Below are 16,780 nucleotides of genomic sequence, written 5' to 3'. Positions count from 1 at the left end.
TATATGATAGTATTTCAGAAATATAAATTTTATGATTGGGGAAATGCTAAACCCCTTATTCATCTCGAGATGTTAACAGGCTTATTATCAAACACACTCACCCAGCCTTCAATACCAAAAAGGAGCCATCCATGAGCCCAACAGCAATGTGATTCCCCTCATTATCAAAAGCACATGATCTAATCTTCTGATCAAGGGAGGTCCTTGAAAGTATTTCAAAGTTGTTCATATTCCACAATCTGCAAAGAAAAATGTATAGGTCTATTTAACATAATCATAATTTATTCTTTATTTCTGTACAGAAATTAAAACAGTATCAAACCATCATTATTATGTTTAACATGGTACCTGATCTTTTCCTCCATCATCCTTGTTTTGTAATTCCCCATATACAATGTACTTGTTTTATAATTCCCCATATACAATGTACTTGTTTTATAATTCCCCATATACAATGTACTTGTTTTATCATTCCCCATATACAATGTACTTGTTTTATAATTTCCCATATACAATGTCCTTGTTTTATAATTCCCCATATACAATGTACTTGTTTTGTAATTCCCCATATACAATGTACTTGTTTTTAGTGTTGCAACCCACTTTTACCACTAAAGATGGTTCCAACATCCGAGGTCATAATCAATCACAGTTGTTTTATCCCAGGACATGAAGCCTCCCTTTTTGGACAGGGAAGCTTCCTCTTAATTCAATTAAATTTAGTGGCTTTTTGGAGAGAGAAAAAAATCGAAAAATGAGATTTGTGTACCGATGGATGTCGCACGAAAAAAATAAACCGAAATGAAAGTAATGTTGCATTGTGTTGTAAATGGGAACAAAAATATTTAAAAGTACCTGAGTGTCTGATCATCACTTCCTGTGGCAAATATGGGTTTGCGTGGATGTATTGCAAGAGCCCAGAGTTCCCCTTCCGCATGGCCCTGTACAAGACATTTGGGCTTGTCGCGCTCCCGTACCGACAGTTCAAATATTTCACTGTCCTGTGTCCCACACAGAACACTTTCTCCTCTCCAACACACACTTCGCACACATAAACCTGCACATCAAAACAAAATTCATCATCAAAAATATTATATTTAAACTATCTCAAATAAACCAAATATGTATTTGGAAGATTTTCTTTGCATCCCATTTGTAAACATGAAGCCCATGGGCCTTATTAGTCACCTGTGATGCACAAATTATTCATTGTTTATGAGACTTTAAGTGGAAGCAATCATGTACGACAACCAAGTTTAAGTTGTATTCCCTTTATCAGGACCATAACTAAATCATCCACACCGAGGTTAAGTTTTATCAGCCCATAAGAATTTAAATTTATGCTTTATAAAGATTTTAAAAATGGAACCACCATGGCGACCCTTGTGTTTGTATAGATACATAACACTCACCATGGCGACCCTTGTGTTTGTATAGATACATAGCACTCACCATGGCGACCCTTGTGTTTGTATAGATACATAACACTCACCATGGCGACCCTTGTGTTTGTATAGATACATAACACTCACCATGGCGACCCTTGTGTTTGTATAGATACATAGCACTCACCATGGCGACCCTTGTGTTTGTATAGATACATAACACTCACCATGGCGACCCTTGTGTTTGTATAGATACATAACACTCACCATGGCGACCCTTGTGTTTGTATAGATACATAGCACTCACCATGGCGACCCTTGTGTTTGTATAGATACATAACACTCACCATGGCGACCCTTGTGTTTGTATAGATACATAACACTCACCATGGCGACCCTTGTGTTTGTATAGATACATAACACTCACCATGGCGACCCTTGTGTTTGTATAGATACATAGCACTCACCATGGCGACCCTTGTGTTTGTATAGATACATAACACTTAAAATGGTGACCATTGTGTTTGTATAGACACATGACACTCACAATGGCAACCTTGTGTTTTATTGGTATGTATATGCTACATACCTTTATATCCTAGGTGCGTATTGACCAGACTTATCGTAGTTATAGGCTTAAAGTCTGAGTCCCACAGCCGTACACAGCCATCCTTACCACCTGTGGCAAAGCCCTCATCTGCATGGTCAATAGCATAGATAGCAGCCTGTAATATTAATATCAGGGCTTGTTTAGTCAATTGCATTAATATCAGGGTTTATTTAGTCAATTACATTAATATCAGGGTTTGTTCAGTCCATTACATTAATATCAGGGTTTGTTCAGTCAATTGCATTGATATCAGGGCTTGTTCAGTCAATTGCATTAATATCAGGGTTTGTTTAGTCAATTGCATTGATATCAGGGTTTGTTCAGTCAATTGCATTAATATCAGGGTTTGTTTAGTCAATTACATTAATATCAGGGTTTGTTTAGTCAATTGCATTAATATCAGGGTTTGTTCAGTCAATTGCATTAATATCAGGGCTTGTTCAGTCAATTGCATTAATATCAGGGTTTGTTAAGTCAATTGCATTGATATCAGGGCTTGTTCAGTCAATTGCATTAATATCAGGGTTTGTTCAGTCAATTGCATTAATATCAGGGTTTGTTCAGCCAATTGCATTAATATCAAGGTTTGTTCAGTCAACTGCATTAATGTCAGGGTTTGTTCAGCCAATTAGGTTCATATCAGGGTTTGTTCAGTCAGTTACATTCATATCAGGGTTTGTTCAATCAATTGAATTATTATCAGGGTTTGTTCAGCCAATTGTATCAATAACAGGGTTTGTTCAGTCAATTACATTATTATCAGGGTTTATTCAGTCAGTAACATTAATATCAGGGTTTGTTCAATCAATTGCATTATTATCAGGGTTTGTTTAGTCAATTGTATCAATATCAGGGTTTGTTCAGCCAATTGCATTAATATCAGGGGTTGTTTCCATTCAGCCATTCAGTTTTACTGTAACGTTCAAGATGGATCAAACTAGTCTTCTTCATCTCATCCACAAGGTAGTGCACACTGAGCCTTTGTCATGACATATTTGAGGGGTGGACAGGAGTAAATGAGTGTAACCCCTGGAGTATCGAGAATGGGAAAAGGTATGATCTTATGCAGAATTAAGAAAAAACCTCTTCAGGGAAAAGGTATGATCTTATGCAGAATTAAGAAAAAAACTCTTCAGCCTCTTCAGCCATTCTGAACTTTATCTAGTAGTCTTTTAAAGGAAAAGTTGACAATAGGATGAAAGATACCATACCTTGGGGCCAGGGGACCTAATTATTCTCTTAGAATTACTGCCCCCTTGTCTATCACTACCAAATCATGTATTGTACCAGTACACATTGGCTTTACCTTGTGTGCCTCTTGTACGACACTATCAAGGTTGTTTCCTTTCCAGATATAGATGTCTCCGCTCATTGTGCCGGAGTAGGTTACGTTGTCGCTGGTGCTGAATGCCATACACATTATGGTCTGTATCTCACCAGTCTTGCCGAACACGCCCTTTTTGGAGGTCAGAGAATTTCCACATAGCGTCCAGAACTTGATGTGTTTCACACCGCAGCTTACAATGGTGTTGTTATTGAAGGGTTGGAACTGTACATCAAATACCTGGAAAAAAAACAGATATCAAGGCACTGAAAGTACAGAGCGAGAAAAGTTTATGCTATTTAAATATAATTGTAGGTCAGCCGTTGAATAAAGACGTGTAGCACATGTTATACTGAACAAGAAGCAAAATTGGCCTGTAATACTCGTAAGTTTTTTAGCGTTGTACATTTCTTACATATCTGTGACCTTATAATAAGTTTGATTCAATTTCAACAAACTTATTTCACTTTCAATATATCAAAGGGAATCAAACTTAGCCTATTTAGTTCTTTAGGAAACAAGAGACCCAGAGGAGCTCAACTGTTTCCATGTAAAGACCCAGGTATTAAGTCACCACAGACTGGGCTGAACACTAAAGCTAATCCTGGTAGTATGATTTTAGCAAGGGAATCTGAACTGTTTCCATGTTATCACCTTGGGGCTACATCAACAGGGGCATGCCTGACCCAGGGACCAGTTCTGGTAGTATGATAATGTTTGTTGCTTTATGCTTAGCAAATATAAAACCTCCAGAACTTATTGTCACAAAATCCAAGTTTTTTATGCAGGGTTGATCGACCATGTATTAATGAGCACTCTATTACGAGTTTTCAGTTATCAAGTTTTTTTTATCACTAATTGGATTCACAAGAGGCCCAATGGAAGATAATATACTATTCAAGTAAGTAACACTACACCTGTTAGTTAAATGCATACATATACATACCCTGTCAGAGTGGCCACGGACAGTAGCCAGTATTTTTCCTCTTTTCCAGTCCCATACATTAATGGTTGACTGCTGGTCAAGCCCGACAGATACCAGACGCTGTTAAAGAAAAATCAATATTGCATATATCAAAATAATATAATAACAAACATCCTATATTTAAAATAAAAATATTGAAAAAAAAAAGAAAAAGAAAAAAAGAATGAAAAAAAGGGAAAAGAATAATTCTAAAACATTAAAAGAAAATGTGATCAAAAGATAGACCTTCATCCCAGTTTGATATTGGTAAATGGCAAATATGATCATGCCTAGGCAACTTGGTTATTCAGAAGAAATTGTTTATAAAGAATGTAACCGATAGGACCCCTAGCTGTGACTTTTACTTACATACATACGTACAGTTATAATTACCGAGTTCTGTCTAATTAGACATCAACATATACATACAGTTATAATTACTAAGTTCTGTCTAATTAGTGTTCTTTGTAAGCACTTACCGTTCCCTCTCTGTCAAATGCCACTGCAGCAACCCCGTTTTGGTGTCCATCCTTCAGTATGGAGACAGTTTCCATGGTGTTCGAGTCCCATACACAGATGAATGGACTCTTTCCTGTCTGACCGGTTGCCACCATTGATCTATCAGGGTGCAGATTGAGGCTGCAAAGAAAAACAACACCAATTAAGTAGCTTTTGCAATAGGGTTAGGGTAACTCAGCCAAACAATTACCAAATGACAGGATTCCAAGTACCCTATAAATTATCAATATTCAAAAATAAATATGTTGCAATGTGTTACTTAAATGACACTTTTCTGAATCAATAACAGCATGATAAATTTTCTGCTGGACTAATTCTTTGGAAAGCGTATTTTTATGATGTTGAAATTGTCAAAAATTGGGTTTGCTTCCTACCACATAGCACTATCAGGCCAAGTGAAATTTAATGTTGGTTTCCCCTAACCCAACAGACCCTCTAAAAACACCCAAGTGACTGTTTTCAGTGGTTCATTTTCATAGTATCACGCATAATCAATTAACCTTTTGTTGTGTTTAGAGGTATATATCAAGCATGTAAGTGATCAGACAACTATAAAATGGTGGCTCTTTCTTCAAGAGAGACATTCTACGTATACATGTACAACAAGTCTAGTAAGGGTGCTCATATGATAATCAACAAGTGACCTTGCACAGAGCATACTTGAAGCACGGTTAATATTTAAAAATAATAATTCTTGTTTGAAATCTTCATACTTTAAAAACAGTTTGATTCCAAATTTTAACATAATGCTACATAAGTCTGTGGTTTGACTACACATGTAGGGCATCATTTTTTCTTCCAAATCAAAATGAAGCTGGTTAATTATTACCTGTGCTGTACCATCGGAAGTCATACTATAGCTGTTTGATGCCCCCACTCCCTGACCTATATGTGGTTGACATTGTGGCCTCCCCTTTGCCCGAAACATGTCAGCACTTAAGATGTAAATCAAACATTACATTTTGTACCGGATTCAGTGGTGTTGTTGCTCATCATTTTTATTTTTCATTTTCATTGCCGGAATATGTAAGATTTGACCCTTTATATGTTACTTTAAGAGAAAAAAATGTTGTCATTGAAAATGAAGTGGATACACCACAGCAATGGAGTTCTCCCCCTTGTATGAAATGACCTGTCAAGGAATAATGGAATGTGCTTGGGGAATCATTTCAGTGGCTTTTTCTTCTTTTTTTCATGGATGATTTTTTTTTTACCTAACCTTATTATAACAACCCCAAAAATATTGAGCATGTTATATTCTGGGGAAACCAACAATCGACTTTGTTTGGCATGATGATAACTATTTTAACTGACTTAATTGTTAGATACATGATACTGGTGTACAGGTCACATCACCTTAAGGTACACTTTGTTCGGTGTACATGTCACATCACCTTTATAAGGTACACTTTGTTTGGTGTACATAGCAATGATGTAAAATAGCATGCACAGTACGGGAACTAAATATAGACCAAAGTGATCAGGGTATCAGACCGTCATGCTTTGATGCACAAACATATATAAGAGGTGGACAATATACATAAGTGAAATCACACCAGTGTTCTAGCTATAAATTAAACCCCATGGTGAAACTAAAATATAAATAATGTTACATGACTGACTACGTATATGCTGTCATGAATTTTGTCAATGAATGTTATTGAGAGCTATCACCTCCATCCATCAGATTCTCACTATCAAAAGATTTTAAGATGCTTAATATACTTTGCTAACTACCTAAGTATAGTTAGCATAGTGTTATAATAAAATGAATATCAACTCGTTCCCGTTCCATCTACTGATGTTTTTCATAAAAAACATCTCCCTTTATTATATTTTTTTAAAACAAACAGTAATTGGAATTCGTTGCTTTCAGTCGATGCATGTCATAACATGACTTTGCTACTGAATGTTATATATAGAACACAGTACAGAATGTATACAACAAGTGGTCATGTTGACAAACTAAACCAACTGACAAACACCAAATGATAGGTGTTGATGCACTGGAAACAACAAAAATGATGCTTGATATATATATAATTACCACAAGATGTCATCGTCATGGCCGAGATAGAAGCGCTGTTTATGGTTTCTGTCGTTATAAACAATCCCAATACCGGCAGCGAAATAGATGATATTCTTACTGGCATTGTAAAACAAGTTGTTTCTGCATTGATGTCCTCTGTATCCATATACCCACTCCAACCGGAGTTGACTCGTTGGTGCTGTTTTAGTCGCCATTTCTCAAAGTAAAGTACTTGCACTGGGGTTTAATATTGACGACATGCACAAACCAGTCTTCATGCGGCCATATTTATTATTGCCGCTATGTTACTGGGGAGAGGGTAGTGTCAGGAATGTTATCCTGGCCGTTTTCGTTTAAGCGGTTGAACCGGTCGGACCACAGTTGTTCGTTTATTAAATCAGGTCGGACCTAGTAATCTAAAGCTACTTTCAGGCGAGCCTTGACAAAGCCTTGTAAGGTCTGGATAAACATTTGCAGGTCCTCCAGGATTGATACCCGAAATTGTTCCATTTAAAAATGGAAAAACCGGTTGTTCCGCATAAACGAACAGACCCCCATGGGAAAGGATGGTGTGACTTAAGATTTAAGTTGAAGACTAATATTCCCCTTAATTCTGAGTCAATATTTGTGCAGAAACAATCATATTAAAGATTATTTTCTTGTTTATCACATAGTATCATTTAATTAAATACATACAAAAAAATACATTACAAAAGCATGACAGGAATAACCGCTAACGGAATAGAAATGTCGACTGTGGCGGAACTGGACTGGGTCGATCATCGGCGACCAGGGGCTTGTTAGTTAATTAAATGTAACATTTTCGGGTCCGCCAGGGTTTAAGCAGACCTTGCAGGCGTTGTCAAGGCTCGTCTGAAAGCAGCATAAGATACTTAGGACAAGTTAGGTCCGACCTTACTTGACGTTACGCGCGATGTTGGTGACACCTTGTGTAACGTAAAATGACGCCGTTTTTATCATATGTGACGTCACTTTCAGATGTTTTATCATATTATGCATTATTTTGTATGACCCCTTGTACGCTACCATGCGGACGAAGAAAAATGATCAACATGACATGATAAACTTTTTCCCGTTATTGTTGTGAAATAAATACAGTTTTAAAATTGGCCGGAATTAGGAGGGGAAGATATAGATGTGGTTGTGGGGACAGGGCTACATTCTCAAACTCGTTACCATTGTTTCAGAACGAGCCGGTTGCCCCAGTTTTAGATTTTATTTTTGCTGTAAAAACCAACAGAGAATAAGTATCTGTTATTTTTACTATATTTCTACAATTCTATTTACATGTAAGTATTGACTTTATCCACGTATAGTCTTTCAAAAATGGTAATGATGTATTAAATTCAATGCGAAATAATAAAATGGCCTCATGATTTCTACTTATGTTTGGCACTCTAAATGTTGCGCAACGTTATTCCCGGGCCGTTACGTCGCCTAAGTGGGACATTTTACGGAAACTGAAAAGTGTAATGCGATTTTTTTCATTCACAAAAACGAAGTGTTTTATTCTATTAAGTGAATAAAATATATAATTTAAGGACAAAATTATTTCATTTCATGTTTAGTAATTAATTTGATATTATACGTCATCATAGTTTTAATTTAGGCAAAATATACGTCAAAACTTTTTATTTGTTCTGTTTTACAAGAAAACGTTCTTTCAGATCGATAGTTTTCTTTGTATGATAATTTCGACAAAGACACATTACAAATATAACTTTATCTCAAATATCTGACAATATCCTCCCGTCAACACGATAGATTCATGCCGACCTTCCTGCTGAGTAAGCGTTACAATATGTTAGTAGCGGTTTGGAGAAGATTTTGGTAAATATGCCGATCACTGACCCCAATGAAACTTTTGACGTCATTTGTGATGTCATTTCTGCTTCCGTAAATCTAGTTCTGAAATCTCTGCATACTTTTGGCGCGAATTTATGGAAATTCTTTAAAAACGTCTGACCCCGTAGAAGAAGCGCGTTACACGAGTTATTGTGACGTTTTCGAGGTTGTTATTGTGAAACAGAATTCTTCATGTTGTGTTATACTATCCATAATTAGCATCAGATGAATGAGGTTGAAAAATCGTTTTCTGTGATATATATAATATGACATCAAGTTCTGAAAACTTAATAATACAGAGATACTTTTAGCAGGCCCCATGCATGTTTTGAAGCGGTGTCACCAACATTTACTTCATAAACGAACAGCTCTGGTCAAACCGCTCAACAGTTTGGATGGCGATAAACGAAAATGGCCAAGGTATAGAGCGTCCGTCTAGAATTTAGAGGGTCCTTGGTTCGAACACCGATGTGACCGTGCATTTTGCCATCTCCTGTTACTTGACAATATATATATATATATCAATTCAACAAACTTAAGATAATTTGTTCTGAACCCTTCTAGATAAGAAAACTTTACGATATAATCTTTAGTACAATATCAATGATATTAATTAGCATCATAATTTTACTATAGTGCTTCCTTAAGGCGAAAGCTTGAGGAGATTATACTCTAATTAGATTTAACATCGACCACTAGGCCTAGATCTGGATTATTTTTAAATTTTGAAACAGGTAATGCCTGGAAAGAGCTTGCATTCATGTAACTTTTAAATTAAAATATTACCAATATCGATATTGCTAATTTGTCCCTGTGCATCAGATGGAGCAGTGACGTCATCTACAGTGTGAATCCATATCAACTTCATTCATTTTACAACAATTTCACCAACTTGTTCAATATTAAGCATTATAATATGACGTTTGCTACAGTGAAACTAAATTTTGTAAAGCAATAATGGCCAAACTAACATTCACCATGCTTAACCCTTTGACTTCAGTTAGTGTCGCGATCAAATCGATAGTGTCGATATCTGTTTGAGCTACGAATGTTTTAGCATAACTTTATTTGCCTACGTTTGTCGATAAACAACCAGGAGATCGACGAATTACATTTTTCAAAATAATAGTAGTTCTTTTCATTATATTATATTGCCGGTTATTGAGATTTCATTTGTGGGTATGTAAATGTTAACAATCAAATCCAAACCAGAGGATATCGACAGTTAATGACACGGAGAAAGTTATTATTACTACCGCGTTAGTTTGAACATATTCCACACGTCATAACACTTTCTACCCAGAAAAGTACATGACTATCCGTGAAGAAACAGAAATAATGATATTCACTTAGATAATTTACTTTCATTTGCACCTTATTGCATAAGTTTATCAAATTGGATTTTTTTTTATCCCTTCCATATCAGAATTCAAATATGTTATTTTAAAGATGGACGTATGTAAGAAATTTGTTTATGAATACAATATGCCAAAAATGAATTACATTGCATCATACAGCTGTTTCGTCCTTCTTGGACTCCTCATCGGTGATGGTAGGGGCCAAAAGGTAGCAATCCTAATAGGTCTAAACTACTGTTGAAACAGAAAATAATCTATGAGATTTGTATATTGTACATTTGATCTTATTCATGTTTCCTTTGAATCATCTAAATTAACAGTCATCAATATTTTCTACTTTGCCGCCATATGTATATTTTATCATTATTGTTTGTATAACTTTTGTATTTTTGCAAATAAAATATGTTTAAATCAAAACCCCCAAGTTAAGAAATTATTTTACAGATGTAGCTCATTGACAGCTGGGCTTGTATTACATGTACATGGGATCTATCTACGTTTGAATATTAATTATTGATTCAGTCTACAAAATGAGCTACTAGGCCATCTGACCAAATGGTTTAATTACTCATAAAGTAAAAGACTAACGCTTACGAAAAGTCCTATACCGTCCCGCAGCGCAAGGTTTCCAGAGATGCAGGCTCACGTGTGCCATAAATGCTTTGAGGTCTTGGCGTTTCTTTGATTTTACCTAAATTTATATGGCGGGTGTTGATGATGAAGCAGAAAGAAAAATACATTTTCGAAACACTTTGTCTTATTTCTTCGAAATCCAAATACTATAGAAGAATTAAAAAGATCGTTTAATTGATCTTTAACATCCTCTTCTCAAAAATGTTTCTCCTATCAAAACTTTTGCCTTTTTGACACTCTCATTCCTAATACCTAACTGATTATATTTGTAAATTATTTTGGAGCTTATTTCGTTAGAAGTACAACGAAGGCCAAAATAAAATACACTGAGGATGGTATTGTGAGAATGATTGATTTCCTGGTTAATTTAATCTATGTTGAGATCGGCGGCAAGATTTTCCAGCAGGCTGTAGGCATTCTCGTGGGAACAAACTGTACCCCTCTTCTGGCCGATTTGTTTCTGCTTTCAAACAAAGCTGAATTCAATGACGACTTTATTAGGACCGGTAACAAAATCCTAACCAAGTTCTTCAATTTCACATTCAGATATATCGACTATGTGCTATCGTTGAACAACAAGAGATTCATTGACCACATCGATCGTATATACCCTCCAGAACTTGAAATCAAGGACACCATTTAACTTCATCCGCTTTAGTCGATCTTTACGTACAACACGACTAATGGGGACGGCTTACTTCTAAGATGTATGACAAGCGGGACGATTTCGACTTTCCTATCGTGGACTTTTCCTTTCTTGATAGCAACATCCAGGCTCCCCCTCGTGTTTTTGGTCGTCATCAGGATCCTCCTGGGAAGCATGCAACTTTTTTGTTGACATTATGGTTCTGGCTTTGAGGATGTGACATTTCTTAGAATTGACTTGGATTTATATGGCGGGTGTCATCAATCTTTTTCAAATGTAAAGCTTTCCTCGTTCATATTTTGTCAGTTTTCATCAATTTTGCGTTCAAATTATAGTTTCGATGACATCCCTCTTCAATTATTACACTGTTTAATATTATAAAATCACACAAATTTGCTCCCCCTTTTTTTATGTTATGATAATGAAAACAAAATTGTTTAAATAATCATCTCTAAAAACTCATGTTCCTGTGTAAAATTATTTCAATTCAGGGGCGTAGCTGGCCCTTGTTCGGAGTGGATTAATTTTGGAGGCGGGTCCAGTACAGGGCCTTGGTAGGGGGACATGGGGTGTAACAAGCAATGTTTTGGTTCTGCCTTTTTACTGTTTGAAAATTTGGTGGATTCACCTGCTGGGTACCAGCGTATAGGCAGTTAGGCGCCAGGTCATGCACAGATGCTTGACACACTAATATGAAATGTATATACTATAATATTATTATTATAGTATATATACAATTCATGTTAGTGTTTCCAGCACCTGTGACTTCATGCAAACATTTCTTTTCATAAAACTGTTGGAACTTCAAAAGCATGTACTAATTAGATATACAGTTATTATCAAAAAATATTATCTGCAAATGAACCCTACTGATCAGAGAAGTTTACGCAATCAGTCTATTACGTAATAATACGTAATAAATATAACTTGTCTTCCATTTTAAATCAAGTTCATTAAAACTTTTAAAAGTAGATGGAACTGATGTCAAAAATTTGCAACTACCAAACACCCATTACATATCATCAGGTATACATTTATGTAAGACACTAACAAACAAATATGTATGAAAAACAACATCTGTTGCATTGCAATTAATTTTAATATGTAAGCAGATGACAAAACAATGATAAATTATTAAGCTGCCAGCAGTTAAATTGATTCCGAAGAAACAAAATTTTATCACAAAATTTGATAGCTGAAGATTTCCAGATGATTGTTTTCTTTCCTCTTCACCAACAATCATCATTCCTCTAAACTTGGCCAAGCATCATCTTGTGGCAGAGTTTTCTTTAGGGCTAAAAATGTAACAAAGAATAAAAAGTACTGAAAATATTAAGATGGAGGAAAAACTGGATGTAACTAAAGGTTTGCCAGCAATTGCACAAAGAAGTATGTACATTAAACTTCACAAGAGAGGTTTTTTACCATTCACTCGCTATAGGCTGCCTAATCCCTCCCATGGTATTGGAATTTAGGGGAAAACTATTGGCTAGCTGATTCTTTCTTCACTTGGTATTGGATTTTAGGGGTAGGGTGGGGTAAATATGGAAACTTTTGGCTGTTACAGCGGATTCTTTCCCACCTTGATATTGATTATTGATATTGCTCGAGGGCGTTACCTAAAAATGAATTATTAAGAAGGGAAAGAGTACATATGTAAGGCTTTTGATTTAGAATTGAAAATGCAGATGCGATAAAATTATATTGATTACATTATTTTTATTGAACTGATGATTGCAATTGACTAATATCATGCACGGACACTGTAGATCATCTGAATACTTCAATGATTGCAGTAAGAAAGATTTAGGAAATTAATAAAAATTTCAGCCTAATTATATTTAATTAAACCAGAACATATCCCATTTTACTACATAAGAAGCTGTTAATTTAACTTACGTTTCATATCAAAAGATGATTTTTTCCCATCAAAAATTATAGGGGAGTGTTCCTCAGAAGATAGATTACATGATGGAGGACTAGCAGTAGAATGGTACTGACTGTCATTGTTGCAGTCTTGGCAGAACCTTGGAGATGCCTCTGGTCCCCTTGGGTAGCCATCATCATCGGGATCTTTATTGCAGCTCCTCACAGCCCCAGCATGGTGAAGTGGGCGATTTCTCCTCCACAATGGAGATCCTCTTTCTATGTCCATGATCTGCAATACAAATATTCTTCTTAAGGTCACCCCCTTCATCTTCACTTATAACATATATACCTCCCTTTCCATTTCAGTTGTACCATATGACGATAAACCCCTTCTATCCCCACTGTATCAATCCACTTCCATTCTCTCCGACACCATTTGAATATAATGTTGCTCCTCCTATCCCAAAAAGCCATATCTAATCAATGATATAAGGTGTCATCCAAAACAAAATGTTCAGTTGATTGTCGATAGATCGTTAAATGAGTACCAGTTGAGTTGACGGATATGACATCACTTGTGGACACTTGTGTTTAAGTTTGGGCGCTAAGATGAACCAACATGGATTTTAACAGTTGGAAGATGACAGGCTGAAGAGGCAAAATAAAGAGATGTATTATGGGGAAGCCAGAAGTTTGAGTTGACTGGCATGCAATTTGTATTTTTGTGAATGTAACCAAATCTTACGAGTCATAAAAGACATCCAGAGTAAACAGGCAGGTAATGCACACTCTTGACATTCAGTAGTTCATATAACAGTGCGATTAAGTGCTATTCAGTCCAGCAATAGTCCAATTACTTCTATGGTAGCAGTATACAGTAGAAATGGCCCGACTCTGATAAACAAGCCACATGTCGAGGAAATGTAAACACAGCGGATTTACCCTACACAACACATGTATACATGTATATATATTTGTAAACTGCATTATATTTACAATACATATAAAGTACTGTGAAGTGTATAAACCTCTTTTTTCTATGTATGTCACTCGTGTGAAAACCATGGTTACCACATCAAAAATTACCAAAAAATGCAAAAAATTGCTATTTTTAACCCAAAACTTGACCCCCGCAACTAGTATTTTTTTCCCTAAGCTCTGTCTGAAATTAAAGATTACCTACCTGGTTGCAGAATTATCCAAGTCCCAGTAAAGTTGTAAAACTTGATTTTTTGCAATTTTGCGTTGTGTGCTGTTGTCAAAATTTTACCTCCTGTAAAGCTAGCTTTTCATGTGTACGCACCCTTTCGGATTATGGCCAAAATTTTATTCTAGCACCAAAAAAATCTTCTTTCTTTTTTACAAATGTGAAGCTCACATAGGCCACTTCATCATGCTTATACCAATTTTAGTAGAGTTTTATTTTTATGTTTCTTTTACATATCATTATACAGGGGTTAGCCATTTAACAAAAATATCACCCATGGCAACAACCCTCTACTGTATACTGCTACCTATGCACTTCAAATTTCAAATATTACCTACCTCTTCACAACAGCGCTTGCTTACAACAGCTTTATATCCAATCTTAGCCCAGAACAAGTCTCTTCTTCTGAGGAATCTAGGAAATCTGTCTCTCCACTTGTGACCAAGAGCCCAAGGAAAAATTTCATATTTAGCCTCTTCTTCATCTTCTTCCATATCATTTGCCAAGTACCTAAAAGGAATTTTAATACATATGGATGAATTAGGTCAATATCGCTATTTCATTTTGAGCTGTTATAAGGGAACGGTAAGAAGTCCATGAGTCACCCAAGTTTTAGCTATTCTTTTGGGTTAATTCCTGAAGTGGAAATAATACTCTCAGAAACAAAACATGTGAAAACCATTCAAATTAATTACATTACTAATAAGAAATAACAGTTTTTCTTTTTTTCCCTTCAAAATGCCTAGAGCTCTATTTTTGATCACTTACAATCCAATGAAGAAGTTCATCCGGGTAAACTCTCTGGTCTTCAACTGTGCTCTTTTAAAAAAGGCAAACACCATGGCAAGCAAATACTGAAATCAAAAGAACACTAATCTATTATGAAAAAACCCATCACTTATCTATTATGATCAAGACAGAATGATCGCCCATATTGATCATGCATTAAGAGACAAGCATTGGGAAGTCCAAAAATTGGTCTCTTAACACTGGTGGTCTCTTAACTCAGTATCAGTTTACAATGAAATCACTACCAAGGGAGATATCAAAAGTGGTCTCCTAACACAGGTAGCCACATGAGCAGGTTTCACAACTTTTATTGGCAAATATATATCCAAAGCTGAACTGCTCATCAGCCAATAATTATCAATAGGTGAAACTATTTAGTCATAATTGGATTTTCTAGGCCTTGTAGTTTTTACCATGTGACCTTGAATATGGTTCAATATTATTTAATTTGAATGACTACAGTACCTTTGCAAATGTAATAGTGTATTATCATGTTTTATTAAATTACCAACCATTGTTTGACCATTGTCAACATACTTGACAATGTATCTGCCTTTCGGGCAGGTGAGATAAAAAAAAAAAGGCTTGACATGATTGATTTTTAATCAATTTATGTATGACTCATCATTTACTAACCGAAATCACATGACTGTTGCATAGTAGCACCAACAAATGAAAATGTTTAAAAAATATATTTGTGAATTTTCAGCATTAAACTTATTAAATGTACTGTTAATATCCTATGCAATAAATATTTTTTGTCATCGATAAAACGTCAGAATAATTCGGCTAGTTTGCCCTGTCATCATCATTAAACATGACGTGCCTAGTTTCCCCAGGTAGAAACTATACCAGAACCAGAAGCAGAATTACTGGCAAAAAATGCGTTTGTGTTACCTTGTCAGAAATTCTCATGCACTTGTCCATATAAAGGAAGTCTTGCACATGCTCATCATCTGGAACATTTGGAAAAGAATGAAAATCATTTTGTTAGAAAATGGAAACTCAAAACTGAGGGAAACTATCTAAAATATATCACATAAATTGAAACTGAATTACGATGCTTACTCAAAAGTTTGAAAAATGCAGTCATTTCCTTTTCTTTCACAACGAAACATTGCTGATTTTTTTCAAAGATTGGTGTAGGTCTGCTAGCAGATTTCTTTCCTATCCCCGCGAAAATCCTATACGACGATCGTGGTTCTTGCAATTCCATTGCATGGTCCACAACATAAAATCGTCGAGGTCTTTTTGCTTGAGCATTCTCCTCTAATTTTTGTTGTTCATCAATTTTCACCTGACTTGAGAAATGGTAATCATTATGTATGTCATTGTTCGGCATTTCTAGCACTTTCACTTTCTCCCAGACTTTCGAAAATGGTCTTTTGATGGCCAATTTCCTAGTCTTGTACAAATCGTCGTAATTATCGTTGGTTCGTTCATTCAATGGGCACTTAATGATATCGATTGACGGCTTCAGAAAAGCGTCATAAAAGTTTGGAAGCATCTCTCCTTGTACTCTTCAGTACCGTAGGTCTAGCCTACCAGCTGTTGTTGTCGTCTGCACTTCGTCACGCGCAC

At 35.8% G+C, this 16,780-nt stretch overlaps 2 protein-coding genes across 3 annotated transcripts in view; both read right to left on the bottom strand.

The window, feature by feature from the left end:
* LOC110455730 (echinoderm microtubule-associated protein-like 6) overlaps positions 1-7,125 on the bottom strand; it is a 32,169-nt gene extending 25,044 nt beyond the window's left edge. The window contains exons 1-7 of the mRNA XM_021506057.1: positions 6,850-7,125; positions 4,763-4,922; positions 4,266-4,364; positions 3,302-3,559; positions 1,975-2,110; positions 856-1,057; positions 102-239 (exon numbers count right to left, since the gene is read on the bottom strand). Coding sequence (XP_021361732.1) covers positions 102-239; positions 856-1,057; positions 1,975-2,110; positions 3,302-3,559; positions 4,266-4,364; positions 4,763-4,922; positions 6,850-7,046 — 1,190 coding nt within the window. The 5' untranslated portion in view covers positions 7,047-7,125. The remainder of the gene's footprint in view (positions 1-101; positions 240-855; positions 1,058-1,974; positions 2,111-3,301; positions 3,560-4,265; positions 4,365-4,762; positions 4,923-6,849) is intronic.
* A 5,291-nt stretch (positions 7,126-12,416) lies between these two features.
* On the bottom strand, positions 12,417-16,780 carry LOC110455750 (speedy protein 1-A-like). 2 transcript variants are annotated; one of them, XM_021506094.1, is made up of 6 exons: positions 16,268-16,780; positions 16,097-16,155; positions 15,179-15,264; positions 14,749-14,920; positions 13,234-13,492; positions 12,417-12,629 (listed from the first exon to the last, which is right to left on the bottom strand). In XM_021506094.1, exons 1-6 carry the CDS (start codon positions 16,704-16,706, stop codon positions 12,577-12,579), a joined length of 1,068 nt encoding a protein of 355 aa, XP_021361769.1. In that variant the 5' UTR covers positions 16,707-16,780; the 3' UTR covers positions 12,417-12,576. The 2 variants fall into 2 exon arrangements, with proteins under 2 accessions (XP_021361769.1, XP_021361770.1); XM_021506095.1 differs by having other exon boundaries at positions 13,336-13,492.

Source organism: Mizuhopecten yessoensis, unplaced genomic scaffold (genome assembly GCF_002113885.1).
Source record: "Mizuhopecten yessoensis strain PY_sf001 unplaced genomic scaffold, ASM211388v2 scaffold8365, whole genome shotgun sequence".
NCBI classification, from domain to species: Eukaryota; Metazoa; Mollusca; class Bivalvia; order Pectinida; family Pectinidae; genus Mizuhopecten; species Mizuhopecten yessoensis.
This window is presented reverse-complemented; position numbering and strand designations above follow the sequence as displayed.